Source organism: Etheostoma cragini, chromosome 2 (genome assembly GCF_013103735.1).
Source record: "Etheostoma cragini isolate CJK2018 chromosome 2, CSU_Ecrag_1.0, whole genome shotgun sequence".
Taxonomy (NCBI): Eukaryota; Metazoa; Chordata; class Actinopteri; order Perciformes; family Percidae; genus Etheostoma; species Etheostoma cragini.
The window spans coordinates 16178368-16197547 of NC_048408.1; the positions used below are offsets into that span (position 1 = coordinate 16178368).

The 19180-nt window shown below is 40.5% G+C and overlaps 1 protein-coding gene across 1 annotated transcript in view; it reads right to left on the minus strand.

Annotated features, from left to right (window-relative positions):
• The window catches only part of zcchc7 (zinc finger, CCHC domain containing 7), a 51236-nt gene extending 34432 nt beyond the window's left edge, over nt 1-16804 (minus strand). The window contains exons 1-3 of the mRNA XM_034858463.1: nt 16690-16804; nt 13894-14515; nt 12370-12577 (exon numbers count right to left, since the gene is read on the minus strand). Of these exons, the coding sequence (XP_034714354.1) occupies nt 12370-12577; nt 13894-14424 (739 nt within the window). The 5' untranslated portion in view covers nt 14425-14515; nt 16690-16804. The remainder of the gene's footprint in view (nt 1-12369; nt 12578-13893; nt 14516-16689) is intronic.
• Nucleotides 16805-19180: the final 2376 nt, after the last annotated feature.

Below are 19180 nucleotides of genomic sequence, written 5' to 3' on the forward strand. Positions count from 1 at the left end.
ACACACACACACACACACACACACACACACACACACACACACACACACACACACACACACACACACACACACAGCGTGTGAATGAAAAGAATAGAGGGTAGACAGAAAGGGAGGAAGATTTTTTAGATTAGTGATTAATGCTGAATAAATATCCGGAGATTTGGTTGAGAGAGTTGGTCATGCTCATCGACTTGCAAACATCCTCCATTTTCTCTGTCTCCCCACTTCTTTCTTCCCTTTCTTTCTCTCCCCTGTCCTCTTTCACTTCTGGCCCTATGTCAGCCTACAAAAGGCCTAAAGTACAAAAGGAGAGAACCAGGCCTGAGACACTCAACCCAATTACTATTGATCAGTCTGCAGTCTTCACTCAGAGGAGAAAAATGCACTCACCTGCATGCACGCACGCACAGCCATACAAGCACACAGCATAAATCTGATGAGATTTTATACTAGATCCGATATAGATACTAGTTCTGTAATGACAGACAATTTTTTGTTTGCAGCTGACTTGTAACACTGACCACTCAGGACTCTCCTGAAATCATGAAACTCTTTTCCAGGCTTTTTTACTTTTGTTGTTTCCGTTCTATGGCCCAAAAATAGTGAGCTATGACCGCACAACAGCCTGGTTTGTAGTTTAGTTTTCATTATTTGTGGTGTAAAACCACAGTAACGCCAAACTGGTAAAGTGTTGATAAGTCTACAAGATACTGTTTTATCAATTCAGGTTTGTTCTGGCCATCTCATTGCTACAGAGTGACAAAACTGTTTAGCACAATGAATTTTAACAAAAATATGTGTAGTAAGCTGTAAGAGTAAGACGTAAAAACAAGAAGGCAAAAGCAGAGAAGATGAAAAATGAAGACACATCTCTCGGTGGTATATTGGTGGTAACTGGGCATTAAACTAAAATTATTTCTGAAATGAATTGCATGTATAGAAACCATTCAATGCCGATACAGTTTTGATATTTGTGTATATTGTTACTTTAAAATCCTGGTTTAGGGCCAAAATCCATTTCTGATCTTCTACTACACAATGAACCACCCAGACGGTCATCTGGGACAGGTCTGCTTTCTGTCCCCAGAGTCAGAACCAAACAAGGGGAAGCAGCATTCAGTTTTTATGCTCCTCGTATCTGGAACAAACTCCCAGAAAACTGCAGATCTGCTGCTTCTCTCAGTTCTTTTTAACCTTTCTCTCTGATGTTGCCTTGCTTTAAATAGTTGTTCATTTCTTTAATGTTTAATTTCTTATACTGCACTGTAACTTTTATTCTTGTGCTGTGTCTGTTTTTGTTTTTTAACTGTTTATTCTTGGGTTATATCTGTTTTTATTTAAGTGTTTTGTGTAAAGCCCTTTGAATTGCCCTATTGCTGAAATGTGCTATACAAATAAAGCTGCTTTGCCTTACATTTCACAAAGATCCTCTGCCAACAACAGTACTATTTTTTCCATGCACCAAAATTCTTTCTTCCACCATATTTGGGATATTTACCTTCTTGCACCGTGGGTTTTGGATTTCCTATTAAACAAATCATATTTAAGAACAAATTCAGTGTCTCAAAGTGACTCAATACTCACAAAAAACTGATCAAACCTGCATTCACAGTAGGATATTTCAACCAGTTGGAATAAAATGAAATTATAAATTTGCTTCTTACACTAAGTAACCCATTGTTTACATTCATTTCACTAACTTTGTCAAAACTCAATTAAATTCTGGTTGAATATGTTAACAAATATGGTTCAAAGTAAAGGAAGATGTTTGAAAAAAATATATAGGATTAAAATGTATAAGAGGAGACAGGGGGAAAAAAAGCTAAATCTAAATGTATGTAAGACTTCATAAAACCCAAGTGCTGTTCTATTTGAGGATCCCAAAACCTTTCAAAGTTTGTAAAGCTCTGCTCGTAGGTATACACACATACTTTCACTGACACACAAAACAAGGCTCACATTAATGGTGTGACGAACTCTGCTTGTTGTCTGGCAGCCTGTGCCGAAATATCAATGACTAAACTCCCAGACGAGTTGGTAACTATCTCATTCGCTCTGATTTTATCCTCAATAATTAATTTTCTCTCCCTACGCCGACATTGGCTTTATCGGTTGCTCGCCCCCAGAATCTCAGCATTCCATTTAACCATAATCCCCCGGATAAAGGGGTGGCCAGGGTGTGCTAATGCAGAGGCATGTGTGCACGCAGTAACACGTGCATGAGCAAAAACTTCAACTTCATTCAGAGACACATAATGTTATAAACCAGGTGACAAAAGTCATCCAAATGCTGGGCCGTTTTTCCAACACAGGAAATTTACCCCACTGGTAATAACAAATTACCACATTTAGACAAGGAATGCAGAAATGAGAACAAGGTATGCAACCTCTCAAACCTATCCCAGATACAAGCTGGATTAGCACAGGAAAGCTTATAGCATGATTTCTGACCCTGCAAGCCCAGCATAGCAACAGCCACGTAACCAGGGCTTGGTCTTGTTGTATGGAACGATGGATGGATGGATGGATGGATGAGATGGAGGGGGGGTGGAGCTGAAGGGTTAGGGGAAGAAAGGTGTGTGGGTATGAATGTGCATGGATGACAAATTTACGAGACACCCTTTGCCTGAGCTTGCTTTAAAAAATATTTGAGAGATCATGCCTACAAATGAACTCCTGCTGACGACCGCATTGATAACAGCAGTGTATTCTTTTCTGAAATATTCAATTGTGTCAGACACAAGCTACATCTTAGCAAATGTGCAGCTGTGTGTGTTTTTTCAAAACATGTGGCCAAAGAATCAGCATCCAACAAGCATGACAGTATACTGCCAGTCAAAATCTCCTCAACATATTATATTTTAAAATTTTCAGTTAGAATTCAAGCAATGCACCCAACCCCAAAAATACAGTTAAAGAATAGATTGAAAATGAAAAAACTGGCCTTAATCCTATTTTTCAATTACAGTTTTTACAGTTCTTTTGTCCATCAGAGAAGAAAAACTTGCATTTCATCTGTTAAGAGTTAGCATTTTCCTGTCATGACGACTGCTTAAGTCTCTAGTGTGTTCCAGCAAACACATACAGTAAATCCTGGTATTTAAGGGCCTATTACCTGGCAAGCATTTGGATCCTAATGGGGCTCCTAATTAGTGTTTTATTGAAGCCAGGCGTGATGGAAAGGTCAAGCAGTTAAGTGTACACATGTAAACAGAGCGCATACAAATCAATCATCAGTATTAACAACACATAGCATTGGGTAAAATATACAAATACAAAAAACAAAGGAAGGGAATCAAAGATAGAAGAGGGAAGATGAAGGGAAAGTGAGGGAGAGAAGTAGAAAGTGATTGAGGGACGAGAGAAGGGCTGGATTGACTTAAATATGGGGAGTGCCAGCTAGGCCAGACCAGGCCCAGCTGGTCTCTGTCTGACGAGTGCCTTAATTAAGAGACATGGGGAGAAGCCTTGGAATGGCCACATACACACTTCCAGAAGCCTCTGGAGAGGAAGCTGCTAAACAGGCACACTTGTGTGTCTATGTGGTACACTGCCAAGAATCTCACACATATACATGAACACACACACACACACACACACGGTCATCCTTGGGGACCTTGTGAAAAACATTTCCCGGCTATTATTAGGCAACCCTTTGCATACCGGAGCAAGTGTACTAACCCTAAATGTGTGCATTGGGTGTTTTGGGTTGTCCCTCTTATCCTGTTGACTGTTAAACTGAACTTATGATTCCATAACAGCTCTGCTAGTGGTAATACCCACGGAAGAAGAGGGGAGAGGAAAAGGGAGGAGAAGAACGAGGAAAAGGGTGATTTTGTGGATCCGTGACTGCCTTTCTCTGCCCCCCCCACCTCACCCCTATTCCTCCTGTTCCTCATCCTAAAAAAACCTATTAATATTAATACATATCCCTCCAAACTCTTCCCCTCCTCCAATCCCAAAAAAATATCACCACCCTAGGCTACCAGTTAATAAAGCCCTCTCGACGACCCCTCCCAGCCCAAAAAACAAGGAAAGACAATGAGGACAAAGTTCTCCGGCCAAACAAAAGAACAGAAATGAATACAGTCCCACAGGATGTCCCTCTGTCACCCCACACAATAATTTGATTTCCTATTAAGTGATTGCTTAATTATAATGATTATTGGTAATTGTAATTGACATTTTTTTTCTCTGCTAGTTTCAGTCCCTTCCCTCCAGTCATTCTCTTCAGATATTCTTACAAAAAGGACAAGACAGGGGAGAAAATGCACAACGGTGTGGAAAAGGTCATACAATGCAGGATTAAGGTGTTGAGGCTTAGAAGTTTTATTTAATCATACATGAGGGTTTTTACAAGTGTGTGCGTGTATTTGTCTAGATGTCTTATCCTGTAGCTTCAGGGCACAATGTCTGCTGCAGGTCTCCTTAGAAAAGAAATCCTTGCTCTCAATGGGATATCCTGGTTAAATAAAGGTTAAAGAAGAAGACAGGGATTCCCTATGCTGCCCCCCCCCCCCACACACACACACACACACAACTACAGTAGGGACCCTCTGGTCTCCAGTTTATTACCCTTTCCTTCAGGCTACAGCTACTGAAAACGGGAGGTTGTATGTTTTTGCTATTAAAAAAAAACAGAAATCCAAAAACCACAGTTCAACAGATCCACATAAAAACCGTATAGTGTTGAAATCTATTTCATTTTATGTCACATTCTTTCTCTATTCGGAACTAAAGACGGTGAAACTTCGTTCCAGTGGGCCAGGGCACGGTTATTGGGCTCACCTCAGGCGTGGTGAGGCTGACACTGGCTCTTACACATACACACACACTTTTGTCTTTAGATGCACACACCTTCACACTTCAACACACACAGCATCAAACCTCGCATCACACCTTCACTTTCACTCTAAAAAATTTCGCTCATTTACATGAATAATATTATCATCGTTATAATTGATAATAAGTATCTTTAATAAGAGTCTAAGCCATTACATGTTTTTTTCAAGACACTCGGCAGGCAAAGCTTGTGTGTGTGTGTGTGTGTGTGTGTGTGTGTGTGTGTGTGTGTGTGTGTGTGTGTGTGTGTGTGTGTGTGTGTGTATGTGTGTGTGTGTAAGGGTAGCTAAAATGTTTTCTTCTTGATACAAATGAGCACCTGCACCCGCAACCGCAGAGGCCTGGGTGTTTTTAGTCAAAGTTTCCAAGAGAAAAATAGAGAAATTTTCATAGATTATTTTGACAAAGACTACTTTCATAAAGGATGGCTTGTCTCTTCCAGATGCAGATACGTGTGATATAAATAAACTCTACATACCAGCATAAAAGAAAGTCTGCAGTAACTAATAGCAGGGATCCTAATCTAATAGTAATTCATACAAAGGCAAGTAGAGGTAGAAAAAGGTTACAATAAACGAGTCATATGTTAAACATTAAGTTAAATTTCTGTAATGCAAATTACACAAATTTCCGAATCATAAACTGTGACTATTGAAATGGCATCAACTTAAAGCTTTAAACAAAAAAATTCAAATGTGGCCGACACTTCATAACTATAATACGGCTCACGAGATAAACAGCTGTTTTATTCATCTTAAAATACACAGCCTCAAAACCAGCACAGACAGACAGACAGACAGACAGACAGACAGACAGACAGACAGACAGGCAGGCAGGCAGGCAGGCAGACAGGCAGACAGGCAGACAGGCAGACAGGCAGACAGGCAGGCAGACAGGCAGGCAGGCAGACAGGCAGCCAGACAGGCAGCCAGAAATGCAGACAGAGCTGGATGTCAGTGTGTGCAGCCAAAGATCCAGCTATACTCTGGTAGAGCCACTCTGAGATCTTAGCTTGGAGACAAACCGGGGCTGACCAACAGAACACCGTGGCCGATCCTTTTTTAGGGCCTGTCTCATTCACTTTAGCTTACTCACATTTTTATCTCTCTCTCTCTCTCTCTGCCCCTCTGTCTGACGCTGAGCCCTGCTGTCTGTCAGTCCGTCCACACAAGATTTCATTGGATGTAAACTGTAGCGCTGCTTTGAATTCTTTCCGGTTCAATCTAGATTTCTACTTGCTGTTCTTATCTTGTGTAAACAATCAATTTACCTAAATTTTATAGGAAAACGGTGGGAAAAGTAGAGGGCCTGGTTCAAAGTTAAAAGAGGGATTGAACAATTGACATAATTTAATTGATAGTGAATCTGTTCAGCAATGACACAAGAAAGGGACAATGTAAAGTCAAATGAAACTTCCTTTACGGTTGTGCATACTTTTAGTAAAAATAGTTGGGTGAAGGTTAGTTCAAGGGAACCATTAAAGGGCCATCTTGTCTAAACACTGTATACACACATAGCCGTTGCATCGTACTCTCTGATGAGTATGTCCAAAAAAGTAAACAACCATACATCTTTTCAATGTGAAAACAATAACATTGAGGCCAAAATGTGGAATTTATTTTGACATAAGAAGTCAAGCCTGGAGACAACTTAAATGGCATGATAATGGACAGTACTGCTGACCAAGGGGATTTTTCATATTAAAATGAAACTACCGTTTAATTTAACAGATTACAGTTGTCATTATATATTTCAGTGGCCACTGGCATCAAATGATTGTTCAATCAAAAGCTATTTTAAAAATTAAAGCAGAAGCTTTCAGCTGAATTTCTACAATTTATTTTGCATGCGCTATTATTAGGCCTACACAGTAGTCACATCTAATTTGCATATCCTCTGTAAAAACTGGTTAATACTAGTCAAACTATGGCACAGCGATTTCATAGTGTGTGTTTGTGTGTGCCTGTTCAAACACACTGTGTGGTAGTGTGGGTGTGGCGTTACACCTCGTGTGGCACTGGGCAGCCAAGATAAGAGCTGATCCTATCCATGCCTCCCTTCTGCAGCGCCCGCCCGCCCACCCACACACCCACTACACACACACCTAGTGTGGTACCCAACATGCCATTGTAATCTAATTTTACAATCCTGATGCCCACAGCCACAACACACACACACAGAGAAGCCAACTAAATCCATATTTCCCTCTGTTCGAACATAACACTGGCATGTGAGTTTAGATGACACACACTTTTAAATATAGAAAGGCCAACAGAGGTCTCAGAGTACAAAAATGTGCGAGAAAAAAAAGCTTCAGCCCCGAAACAGCATCACTTATTCATACACATATAAAAGGTACAGAGTGAAAACATTCATACTACTGCTTTTAACACACAAATTTGAGATGATAAAGACATTTTTGTTATGCCTTGGCAATGTGAACAGCATAATAAAACAGTAAAGAACAACGCAGCAGAGCCAAAACTTTGCTGGAGAAGAGAAGAAAAGAAAAGAGAAGAGAAGGCTTACCTTAATTTCTGTGAGATAGAGAGATTTAACCTTTGGGTGCAAATATACTCCTTTCTCTTTAATTCACCAAGACTTTCAGTGAAGCGCACACACACACAAACACACACACACACACACACACACACACACACACAGATGTTATCGGCCACCCCGATAGCAACCCAGAACTGACTCTCTAAGCCTCAAACAAAGTTTGGTGTGCACTGACCAAGACCGAGGGGACAAAAAAGCTAAGGAGAGAACTGGGGGAGAAAAAAGTGTGACCACTGAGGGAAGTTTAAGCATTTACGATTCAAGTTTAGCTTCAGCACACCACGCCTACACTCTGGATTCATTCACGGGCATGTACATGCACACCTCTCCGGGTGGGAAAGGCACTGAGCTGGATTTTGGAAAGCCCTGCTTTTTACCCTCTTGTTCCATCTGGTTGATGCTGCATGGCTGCCGGACAGGCAGACGGCCCTCGCTCGTCCCCCTTTTCTCTATCTTTTCCTTATCCAGTGTCCCTACAGATCCACCCACCAACAGCTGCCCCTATACAGCCAGGTGACAGATAGCTACTTGGGCTGTGTGTGCATCAGTGTGTGTGTATGTGTGTGTCCATGTATTTTATAAAAACCATATGTGATGGAGTGAAAAAAGATTAGATTGTAAGAGTATGTGAACAAGTGACACCATGTAGTAGAGAGACAGAAAGAGAGAATAAGGATAAAAAGATTCAATTTCTGTTGGGGGAAAGGGGGAGACTAAGTGTAGTGAATGTGATTTGAGGCTGATGCTGAGATGGGGTTTAGGCGTACAAATACTATTAGTCACTGCTGTGAAAACCTGTTACTCAACCACACAAATGTGAAAAAACAAGCTAGGCCTAAGCAGTCAACACACAACATGGCATATAAAATCAGAAATGAATTTTTATATTTATCCGACAGCCCTGGATAATGGATGTAACGGTTATGGTAGTCAGAAAAGGTCTTCCTAAAATGGGCCTTCTCTCTGCATTTCTTTGTAAAATAAAAAGCATGTAAAGATAAGTCAGTGTTCTATCTCGACTTCAATCAGAGGACAAGAGAAGGAATAATCAAAACCGCGCCCCAGCTCCATAGAACATACTAATTGTAAACGGTATTTTTTATATATATATATATATATATATACACATACATACATATATATACATACATACTATTTTATAAATGAATGCTAAATTGTTTTTGTAAGTAAGTGCACATTACAAATTTAAAAATAGACTACTTTGTGCCAAAGGGGAATTTTTCACAAGCTGACAGATCAAACTGGGATTTTGGAGTGCCACTTAGGCTGCAAACAATTATTTTCATAGAGTAATCTGATTATTTTCTCAATTAAATCAATTTTCTGTTTTGTCTATATAATGATTGAAAAACGTGAAGAGGAAAAAATGGAGAAAAACACAAAATCCTCACATTTAAAGGACCATCAACATCAATCTTATTTTTTTTTTTTAATATGCATTCGGTTTTGAGTAAAGTAAAAAACCAAGGCAAAAAAGGGAAGTTTGGGGTCCCCTGCTGGAGCTGCTGCCCCCGCGACCCAATACCGGATAAGTGGATGAAGATGTATGGATGGATGGAAAAAAACAAGTTTGGGCCCCAAGTTAAAAGTTTAGTAGAGATAATGCCACACAGATCTTCATGCCCCTTATTATCAACTTAATCACCTTAAAAACAGCACCTGTTCTTTTGTTTAACAGTTAACGTTTTATTTAATAAAAGTGTATTGATTTTGATAAAGTTGGCAGAGGTGTTTTTTTTTTTTAGGATAAGTGTCTCAGTTTAGCTTTAAAGTGGAACTGTTACACTTTACCGTATTTCCTATCACAATGTCGGCCAAAATGATGAAGTAAAACGTTTTCAACTGTTTGAGCGCTCCGGTTTCAACAGTTTTTTCTACTCTCAGCAGAGTGATATGGAACTCCAAGTGGTTCTTCTATGATTGGTCATATGCTCCAGGTAGGCAGGACTGGAGTATTTTTTTTCCAAAACAATGTTATGTAGTTGCATGCTAACACCAGTAAAAGATGTAATCTTGGCTGTATAATGTTGTTAAATCCTCCCCAATTCCGAGTCACATTACTCCTGAAACATTTTCGTTGATGTAGTATTTTGTTGAGAAGCCTTTATCTTATTTATGACCGTAGAAAGTGCTGCTGTACTCCATTAGCGTGTGTCACTACAACAGTAGCTGAGTGCAAACGCCAGATAGCTGTAATCTTGGCGGCCAATGTTGGTCGTTTCTCCCCAGTTTCGGGTCACATGCGGGAACATGTGCTGTTGTGTAGTATTTGGTTTAAAAGCCTTTATTGGTGATTTTTCATGGCAGAAAGTCCACGGAGCTATATACTCCGCTGCAGTCAGGCTCCGGAATGAATAAACACAGCGGAGATCTACCAAGACTCACGAAAATGTGCTGGCCAATCAGAGCAGACGTGCATCTTTGTGATGGGGGCTTAAGAGGGTGAATACAAGTGCAGCAGCCATGGACAGTGGAAATCGGGAAATGGAAGTGCTGTTTTAACATTAAAGCATGTAAATGTTTAAATGTTCTAGAAGAATCACAAAATCAGGTAAGAACCTGAAATTGCTGTATAATACTTTAAAACACAAGAACAGAAACTCTTGCTGGCAGATTTATTTTTGTCAACAAATCTAAAAGAACAATGCTGACTTCCCCACCCTGGCTGTGACTCTTTGCCCAAGCATTGTTCCTACTGAAGATGGAAATCCCCCAAAAAAAAAAAAAGAAGCAGCTCACTAATTTCCAAAACAGCTGGGCAGTCATTACATCACTCAAACAGAAGTAATATGACGTAGAAAAACGGAGTGTATTTGTTGGAGAATCATTTACGCGGTTCTCTGTTTCTATTTTAAAATGAATGAACTGTCGATATCTTCTATAACAGATGCAATAGCAGAATCTACACATCTCAATTCTCCAGTGGCAGCCACCTTTGTTGTAAACAAATTCAACCCAAGCGCTCCTTGGTGACGTGGTTGATTACGTTACTGTCATCGTAAAAAGCCCGCTCTGAAAATTTGATTGGTCCCAATTGCTCTTATGCGAGTATAGTTGCTCCACAACGGATCAAGTTCAGACTGATCTTCCCAACCTCAAATGTTGAGGGCGGGGCTAAGTTTGGCTGGCATCCAGGCTAATTTACAGCAGCAGGAGTGACTAAAATAAACTACACAGCCTATATTTATTGTTATGAATAGACATGTCACCCAGTGCAACAGTGTGGCTCACTGATGTGTTTTTAATCATTTTCGGACAACAACAAAGCTCTATAGCACAGAGGAATTAGCTATATTGGACAATACTTGTTTAATCTCGGCTATTTCTCGGCCATCGGCTATTGGTCTGACAACGATTCAACCTTTGGAGGCATCCAGAAAACGGAGATCAGGGGCAACACTTTGTCTTCCATGTGCTGGTCACGTATTACAGTTAATACTTTTTAGGCCCAGGCAATCTTTCAGCTAATCTCTATAAACATATCTGCATCCGAACACAGATAAATGTATTAAAAAAAATTATAAAAAGTTAAATTCGAGTCACTGAGCTACTGAGTCGTAGCTGAGGGGTTACGAGACTGAATTACGGCCAATGTGTTTTGCCTCTTTTGCTCTCCACATGGTGTTGTGTTTAAAATACTACCAAAACACTTTCGATACAAAATTCTTGTCCGGTAGCCTAAAGATTCTTCATAGAGTATAATACTTGTTATTAATTCCTTGTTGGTTATTGTATTTTCATGGGATCCATGATAATAGGAAAAACATATTTTGCCACTTTGCCAGCGTGAACACACACACACACACACACACACAAACACACACACACACACACACTCAATCCCTGCTACTAAGTATTACTATGTAGAATCAAATTATTGCACAGCTCAAGACTATTGAGGCCCCTCCCTCAACATTTCTTTGCCTTCAATTCCTTTTTTGTGGCTAAAACCTTCCCCCAATTCACTTTAAGACCCCTTCCACACCACATCCATGACCCCCCATGTGCAGACATGAGGTCAAGCTCCAAAGATCACAGAGAGAAGCCAGACGAGAGAGAGAGAGAGAGAGACCTAAAATGCTTCTTTCTGCCCAAAACCAGGACAAACCTAAAGCCTTCCCAACAGCTCCAGACCCCCTCCTTTAGCCCAGTTGTGTGTAGAGGAGGCAGTGAGCATTCTTGCAGAAACATCAACCCAGGAAAATTCAAATGAGGCAGAAACAGTGAGAGAGACACAGAGAGAGAGAGAGAGAGAGAGAGAGAGAGAGAGGGAGAAAGAAAGAGCACAATAGTGAGAAAATAGGATAAAAGAATGAGATTGGGGAGAGTTAGGTAGGAGGGAAATGGGGGCTGGAGAGGTGGCTGAGGCTGCAGGTTGAGATAATGTGTAGATCTGAAGAGATTTGCAGGGAACATTTTTATTCATTTTTTGATTACTCCCATCTCTCCCGACCTCCCCTCCCGCATTGTTTTCTCTCCATTTGTTTGTTTTTGGCATTAGCGTTATGACTGTTGCCATGCGCGTGTATGTACACATGCATGCTGATTAGAACTAGAATATTTTATACAAATAAATATTCACACTCACACAAGCCTTCGCGCACATATCAATAAATAATGCACACAAACATACTTAAAGATGCATCAGAGAAGCAAGCAACTGGGCAGACAGCGCCAAGAATGCTAAGAGCTTACAATTACGTAAACATGCAGACAGAGGCGCTACATATGTACAAACATGCACATTTGCAGGGTTCACAGTGTAGCCCACCACTGTGCCCACTCCTTACCAATGTGCTGCAGGTAGGCTAAGTGCTCTGAATGAGCTGGACGGAACCAAACTACTTACCGTTTCCATTTTCCACACATGCAAATACACAAAAATATATTACAAAAGTCTGCACAATGCACAACCGACCCAGGACAAACCCCACATCAACCCACCTGTGTTGTTGTCAGACCCTCCCTTCAGGTTGAGTGAGATGGACTGGTCTCCATCTTGGTTTCCTCGACCCAGGATCATCCAGTTCTCCAGACCATCAGAATCGGAAGAATCTGACATATCAGACTTTGACTCCGACTGATCTGAATCAGACTCGGAGCTGCTGGAGTCCACAGTCACTGGCACACGGACACTCCTTTTCTCAGTTCCCTAGATGACCAAACAACAACCATACAGTAGATCTCCATATAAAGTAGCTTTACCACCCATCCCTTATGATGGGAAAGCAATATTAGCTGAAAACAAAAAACATCAGTAGTCAAGCTTTACATCTATCCACATGTTGTGTACAAGGTGCGTAACAGTGATACTTTATACTTTATTTTTTGTGGAAGGCTTTATATTTTGTAATTTTGTATTTGTGTGTGTTTTTATTGTGATATGGATCCCCCTGAGTTTTGAAATAAAGTTTATCTGAAGAGTTTGGAGGTTGGTGTCTTCTTTTCAGCCTTTCCAATAGAAAAAGCACAAGAGCAAAAGTGTAGGGAATGGCTTAACCTGTGCATTTTTCCGCTCTAAAACATGCTGCAACTGTTAGAATCTCTGGCTAACTAGTTAACTACAGTAGTGACCTTACACAGCATTACTTCCATGGCCAAGAAGCACACCAGACTACATTAGTTTGTGGGGTTAGACTTCATTTGAAAAGCCCCTTTCATGAGTAGCACATCCCCTATGTAGTATTTATGGATATGCAGAACTTTACACTTAAGCAAACCCAGCAATGTTACCCGAGATAGCGTTATGTTTGCCAAACACTTTGGTTATGCCTCATCCTCCACCCACACTGCTCTTGCAATAAAGTTGTTCATTACACTACAAGTGTTGCTGAAGTTGTGACTTATGTATTGCCTAAAACTAAAGCATACTGTTTGAAACTACAAAAAAGTAGTCCAAGTAAGATAAGCAGCCAAACAGGGTTATGTTAGGATGGAATAATCTTGTTATTTCTTATCATATTTATAATACAAGGACTAACTGCCAGTCCAGTGCAATACAAGAACAATGTTGCTTCTTTATTCCCTACATGAATCCTTAACTGGTGAGGATTCAGACTGTTTGCCTGGGAAGTGTGCCTTTAGTCGTTAGTCTTTTAGCACAATATCATGGATATAGCCGTGAAGTACAGTACATATTTAAGACACCTGGATATGGCATTTTCAACCAGCACATGTAGCTAATGTTAGCTTATTAGCTAGCTACTTCCGGTAAAATCTGACCGTAAAAGTCGTTAAGGACGGCAAAATCAACAGCTGGTGGCTGGAAATGAAGCTGCTTTTGTCTAAAAATCAGGGATAGCTTTAAAAATGTTGCGTGGTACATCTGCCACTGTTATTAATTTCAACTCCATTTGTGCCGTAAATAGATGGAGGGCTTGACAAGGGTAACAACAGTAACTAAGGGGGTGAGGCTTAGCGGACAATCATTATCTACACAAGCACAACATATCACTCTTTGCTCTCTACCTGTTGGGCTGGGGTAGAAGTCTGCCGCTGGTTTAAGCCTCGACCCTTTAATGCGCAGACTCCTTTATCCTCATCGGTAGTGTCATCATCAGAGATGGAGATGACATCAGGGCTGGAGTCAATCACAATGACCTCCTCAAAAAGTGATGACGACAAAGACCTCTGACCTTTATGGTCACCTTTTCCCTGCCTCTGTTTATCTGGTTTCTCTCCCTTCTTTTTGTACTTCAGGTGCTGCAGTAACTCGCTCAAATTAGGTGACGAAGTCCTACTTCCTCCAGTCTGTTCCTGTTCCCCGTCAACATCTACAGTCTTCTCAGGCACCTCAAGCTGCTGGCTGTTCTGGCCCTCTGCCTCTTCTCCTCCTCTATCCTCCTGCTCCTCTAACACACCAGCATTAGAAGAGTAGTGGAGCTGGCTGTAGAGGTGGAACTCCAGCTCGCTGTTAACCTCTGACCCCTCAGAGTCCCTTTCATCCTCTTGATAGAGATCATCCTCCAACTCCTTCCGATCCTGGTACGTACAGTACATCACCCCAAAAGAGACTCAATCCACACACACATGCACACACCTTAATAACACTCCCACCTGGGGAGATGGTGAGCTCAGTGGCTGAAGCGGACTGCAGGGATAAAAACACACAAAACCAATATGAGTTATTACTATTATCACAACTCCTCACAATTGAAAGCAATATGCAATTAATAACTGATAATATTGTCATATTGTATAAAAACGACACTTAGCGAAACAAACAACGTTTACTGAATATCACTTAACTGTAAGTTTCATAAAACATGCAAGGCTGCAACTAATTATTATTTTTCATGGTCATTCAAATAGCAGTATTGTCTAACGTTATCAAATTTCTATTAGCCATATTTTTGTTGTATTTACCATCGATCTGTCACATCTGGCTGATGCCCAATCCACCAATACCAATTCAGGATATCCAATTGGTATACTATTATGTGGATTGTTTATTATATATTTTCTCTCTAAACTATCCTCCTTAATGCAAATATGGTTATGTCAACTACAACCCAATCTACAGCACTGAGGACTAAGGAAACACAGGCCGGGGTCAATAACAGGAAAGGCACAGACTTAGGTCTTGTTCTGAAATCCATTGGGGTTTATTACCAAAGCTGAACAAGAAAAGGGATCAGCTGTCTGCAATCAGATGTGGATTTACTATTTTACCAAACCGTTGCTAAAAAACAGTTTGGATGTAGTTGTATCACCTGTTAGGTGTCAACAACAAACACTTTAACAAGATATAATCTGAAATCTTTGAAAGATTATGTTATACACTGTGAAATGATCTTACTACACTCTGTAAAACACACAGTGTTGCTAATTTTCCAACTCTCTGTCTCTTTAACTCTCTCACACACACACACACACACACTGGACAGAAAAGGGGCACCGGCCCATCGCTCTGTCCAGCCCTGCGTGTCTGTGCCATGATGGCTGGAGATGATTGGCTCCCACACCGCACACACCGCAGAAAGGCCACGCTGCACGGTCACAAGTCGGCAGCTGGGGATTAAGGGACGGAAAGTAGAGTCTTACCCGTCGGTAAGAGAGAGAGCGACGGTTTTGAAGTTTTAGCAGAGCACAGAGAGCTGAAACCGACAAATTACTGACTATGTTGGTGGAATGTTAAGCCCCAGCCATCTCTATGGAAATATATATACAGCGCACTTGATTGGCATCATCAATTGTCACTGTCTGTAGTCTGATAATGTAATGAAGTAGTAATGAAGTTTGTCTTTTTGTGTGTGTGTATTGGACGTTAAATACAATTTTGAGGTACTCAACTCAAGCATATCAATTATATGCTTCTTTCTACTTCAATTCCACTATATTTCAGAGGAAGCATTTGCACTTTTTAACTTTAATGCAGTTATTTCACAGCTACAGTTGTTTTATAGATTAAGATTTTACATTGAAAAAAATATTCTCATCTTATAAAATAGCCTAAGATGCATTGAAATAGATTATACTACTCAAAAGTAAATATAGCTAATCAAAAAAGAATTAGTTCCAGCACAACCAACTACAACATTAAAGTAGAGCTTGCATGTTAATGCATCAATGAAGATACTGATATATTATAATAGAATATAACAGGGGTCATATGCATGAGTACTTGTACTTTTGATACAAAAAAAAAACATACCATTGTCAGTACTTATACTTATAATTCAAGACTTTTAATTTAGTAGGGGTAAAAGGAGAAGCAGATTGATGAATTCACTGCCTTTAAGGTGTTTTTGCCATGGTGTTTGGTTGTTCAGGGAAACACACACGAAGTATAGCTAGAGTGGCAGCATGAGGAGCTGCACAAAGCTCACAACTACCTAATGCTACTATGACAAGCAAAAAACCGGAATAGTTTTTATAAGTGCACTTTAACTGGAGTTTTCCTTGTGGTAGCCCCGGCTTGCTAAATGCTAACGAGCTAGCAGGTGGACTGAGGCAGAAGTTAGCTCTGCAGGAAGCTACTGTTGTAACTAACGTTTAACTGGCCCCTACAACACAGAGACCACGAACCACTGTGGCTTATAAGTGGCTGCTTCTTGTTACTTCCACATGTCGACAGTTAGCATGTGTCCCTCCTGTCTCTCCACGTGTCTATAAGCAGCAGAGCAGCCGGTCGGATGTAAACAAGGAAGCACTTCAGTCACAAACACGCATGAAAGAAAACATGTTCATGGAAATAAAGGCTTTCTACTCAACGCCATAGCTGTAAAGTTTTTTCATATGTTATGTCATTAAGAATGAGCTCACCTTTATCCAACAAAATGGAGAGGTTACAGTCGCAGGAGCTGGTCGCCTGCCTGCTTCCAGCCAGAGGGAGACAGACAAACAACTTCCGGGTTTGTCAGAGGAAAATTGGTTGGCCGACCGTAACGTTTCACTCCGTTCTGCTGTGGTAGTCTGACTATGACCGATTGTAGCAACCACAAAGCGTCAGTGATAAATATGAAGATGAATTGTATGTTGTTAGATTACAGTATAAATAGCTGGGCTGGAGTAAGTTTTGTATTCCCAACAGTTTTTTTTCTTTTTGAAATCCAAGCACCAAAGCTTGACCCTATCTGGTGACGGGTCAAATCATTTTGACCAGAAACCTTTCCAGAAAGTGTTGTTGTGCCAATTGCTTTTACTCACTTCTGTGACCCTGGGATGAAAAGAGAAATGCTCCCATTTAGATGACCTTACCTTTTACATTAATTCAAACGTGGTTTTGTTCTCACAAAAATCATAAATGTGACGGCTTGGTCTGGGATGTGTGTTGTTAGCCAAATGACACTTAGTTTTACCACGCCTGTGCAGAGAAATGGCGGGGCCCATCGGCCTTCCACTCAATGGGGTGAGCGAGTATCCAGAAAGCCTACCTCCTATGTTTAAAGGGAGTTTAAAGCTAACAAGCCATCATCTGACTCTACATGACAAGATTCACAAATTGGATTCATTTTTTTATTCTTTTGATTGAAGGACACTGATGGATTATTGAAATATTTATGAGCGAGGAATGGACTCATATTCACTTTTATGACCAGCTCCCACATATGGAATTGCAGTGTTTTCTAGCCTCTTTTGTCTATTATTATCTAGTAAATGTGAATGAATCATGCTTTTGTGCTCAAAAGTTTCCATAAAATTAACTGAACAATTGAATATTGGAGAAACTAACCAAGCTCATGCCTCATGGCATTATCAGGTGATTTGAGGTGGTCATGGATAGTTACGCTTACTTTTCTTTCTTTTAATCTCTAGGCTCACCTCTCACACCGGGCCCTACACTGTTTTTCACTATAGACTATTGTCATTCTGATGGATGCTGGCCGTTTTCACCTTCCTCAGTAAGCCCAAAATATTAGCTATGAAATGTCAGAATGTGTATGTTCACACTGGTTGTGTGCATGCACGTACAGTATGTGTGACCAGTATGGACCTTCAGGCCTGTGCTATTATTACATGTTGATGGGAATGTAAGTCTATATGTAAATGTCATTCAACAGACTGGCTATCGCCATCAGTCATATTTATAACACGTAAAATACACCAAAATTATAATAATACTCTCATGAAGACTGTGCAACATTAACATCCATCTTTTCTTCCCTTCCATATCACAAGAATAATTGTGAACTCCTATCCACTATAGGCACTGCCATCATAATATAGTGAGTGAATGGCCTTATGATAGGGAATCAGAGGGTGAATGCCATCTGTTTCCAGAGGTTTCCCGATGCGTGTCAACATAGGAAAGGCCATCACAGAGTCGGATTATTTCCTTTCAAAGGTTAGGCTGAACCTCATGTCTCAACACTATCACCTCTTTTGGCGCATACATCTGACACACATACACACACACACACACACACACACACATGCATACACTTAATTTACTGCGTCTGTTTTGTTTTTGGGAAGTGCATATGGGGGCCCTCTGTCTCCTCTGCTCCACATATCTCTCTAAATTGGATGCAGGTTCGGGATGCCTCACTGCCTCAGTGAAATTGTGATGTGGCTGCCTGATTTTGGGTTCCATGCATTTGATGGTATTTACTATTATTATTTTAAAAAAGGTAGAGGAGACCGGCTGAATGGAGGCATCTGGTTCAGCGGTTCATCTGTGAGCGTCCAGACCACTGGTGTGTTGAAGATGGATGGAGGGTCCTGGACAGGGATTTAAAGTCCGCCGATTTCCAATCACACATTCCACAGGGAGGGTTCTGCCTGATGAATGATCTTTATTGAGGAGAAGGAGTTAAAAGAAGCATGTCATTGCTCTCATTTGACAGTGTTTGTATGTGCCATGGTGGCTCCTACTTTCATTTAGTGCCAGACGCTGCAGCCAACACTTTCGATGGAGTGGTTTATCAAAACAGGATTCCCGTCAGCTGCTCTGGTGTATTGGCAATATTCTGCAACTGATGGTCATTTGTGTACAAATGTACTTTTCAGAAGATGAGAATGCACCAAATGTGTCCTCAACACAACTATTGCTTGGATTTCGGCTAGTCCATTTGAAGAAACATATATGACAGGATTTTACAGAAACTGCACTAAAATACATTGTTTGCTTTGGTAAATCTTGACATAGCTGCATCATAAGAAATGATAAAACTAGTTTTTCTTAGTACAGTTGAAACAATTAGTCGATTCATCTTTAATCGGCCACTATTTCAATTGGTTTAACGGGTTAATCTTCTCAAATGTGAATATTTTCTTTCCTATGATAGTAAACTAAACATATTGGGCTTACGGA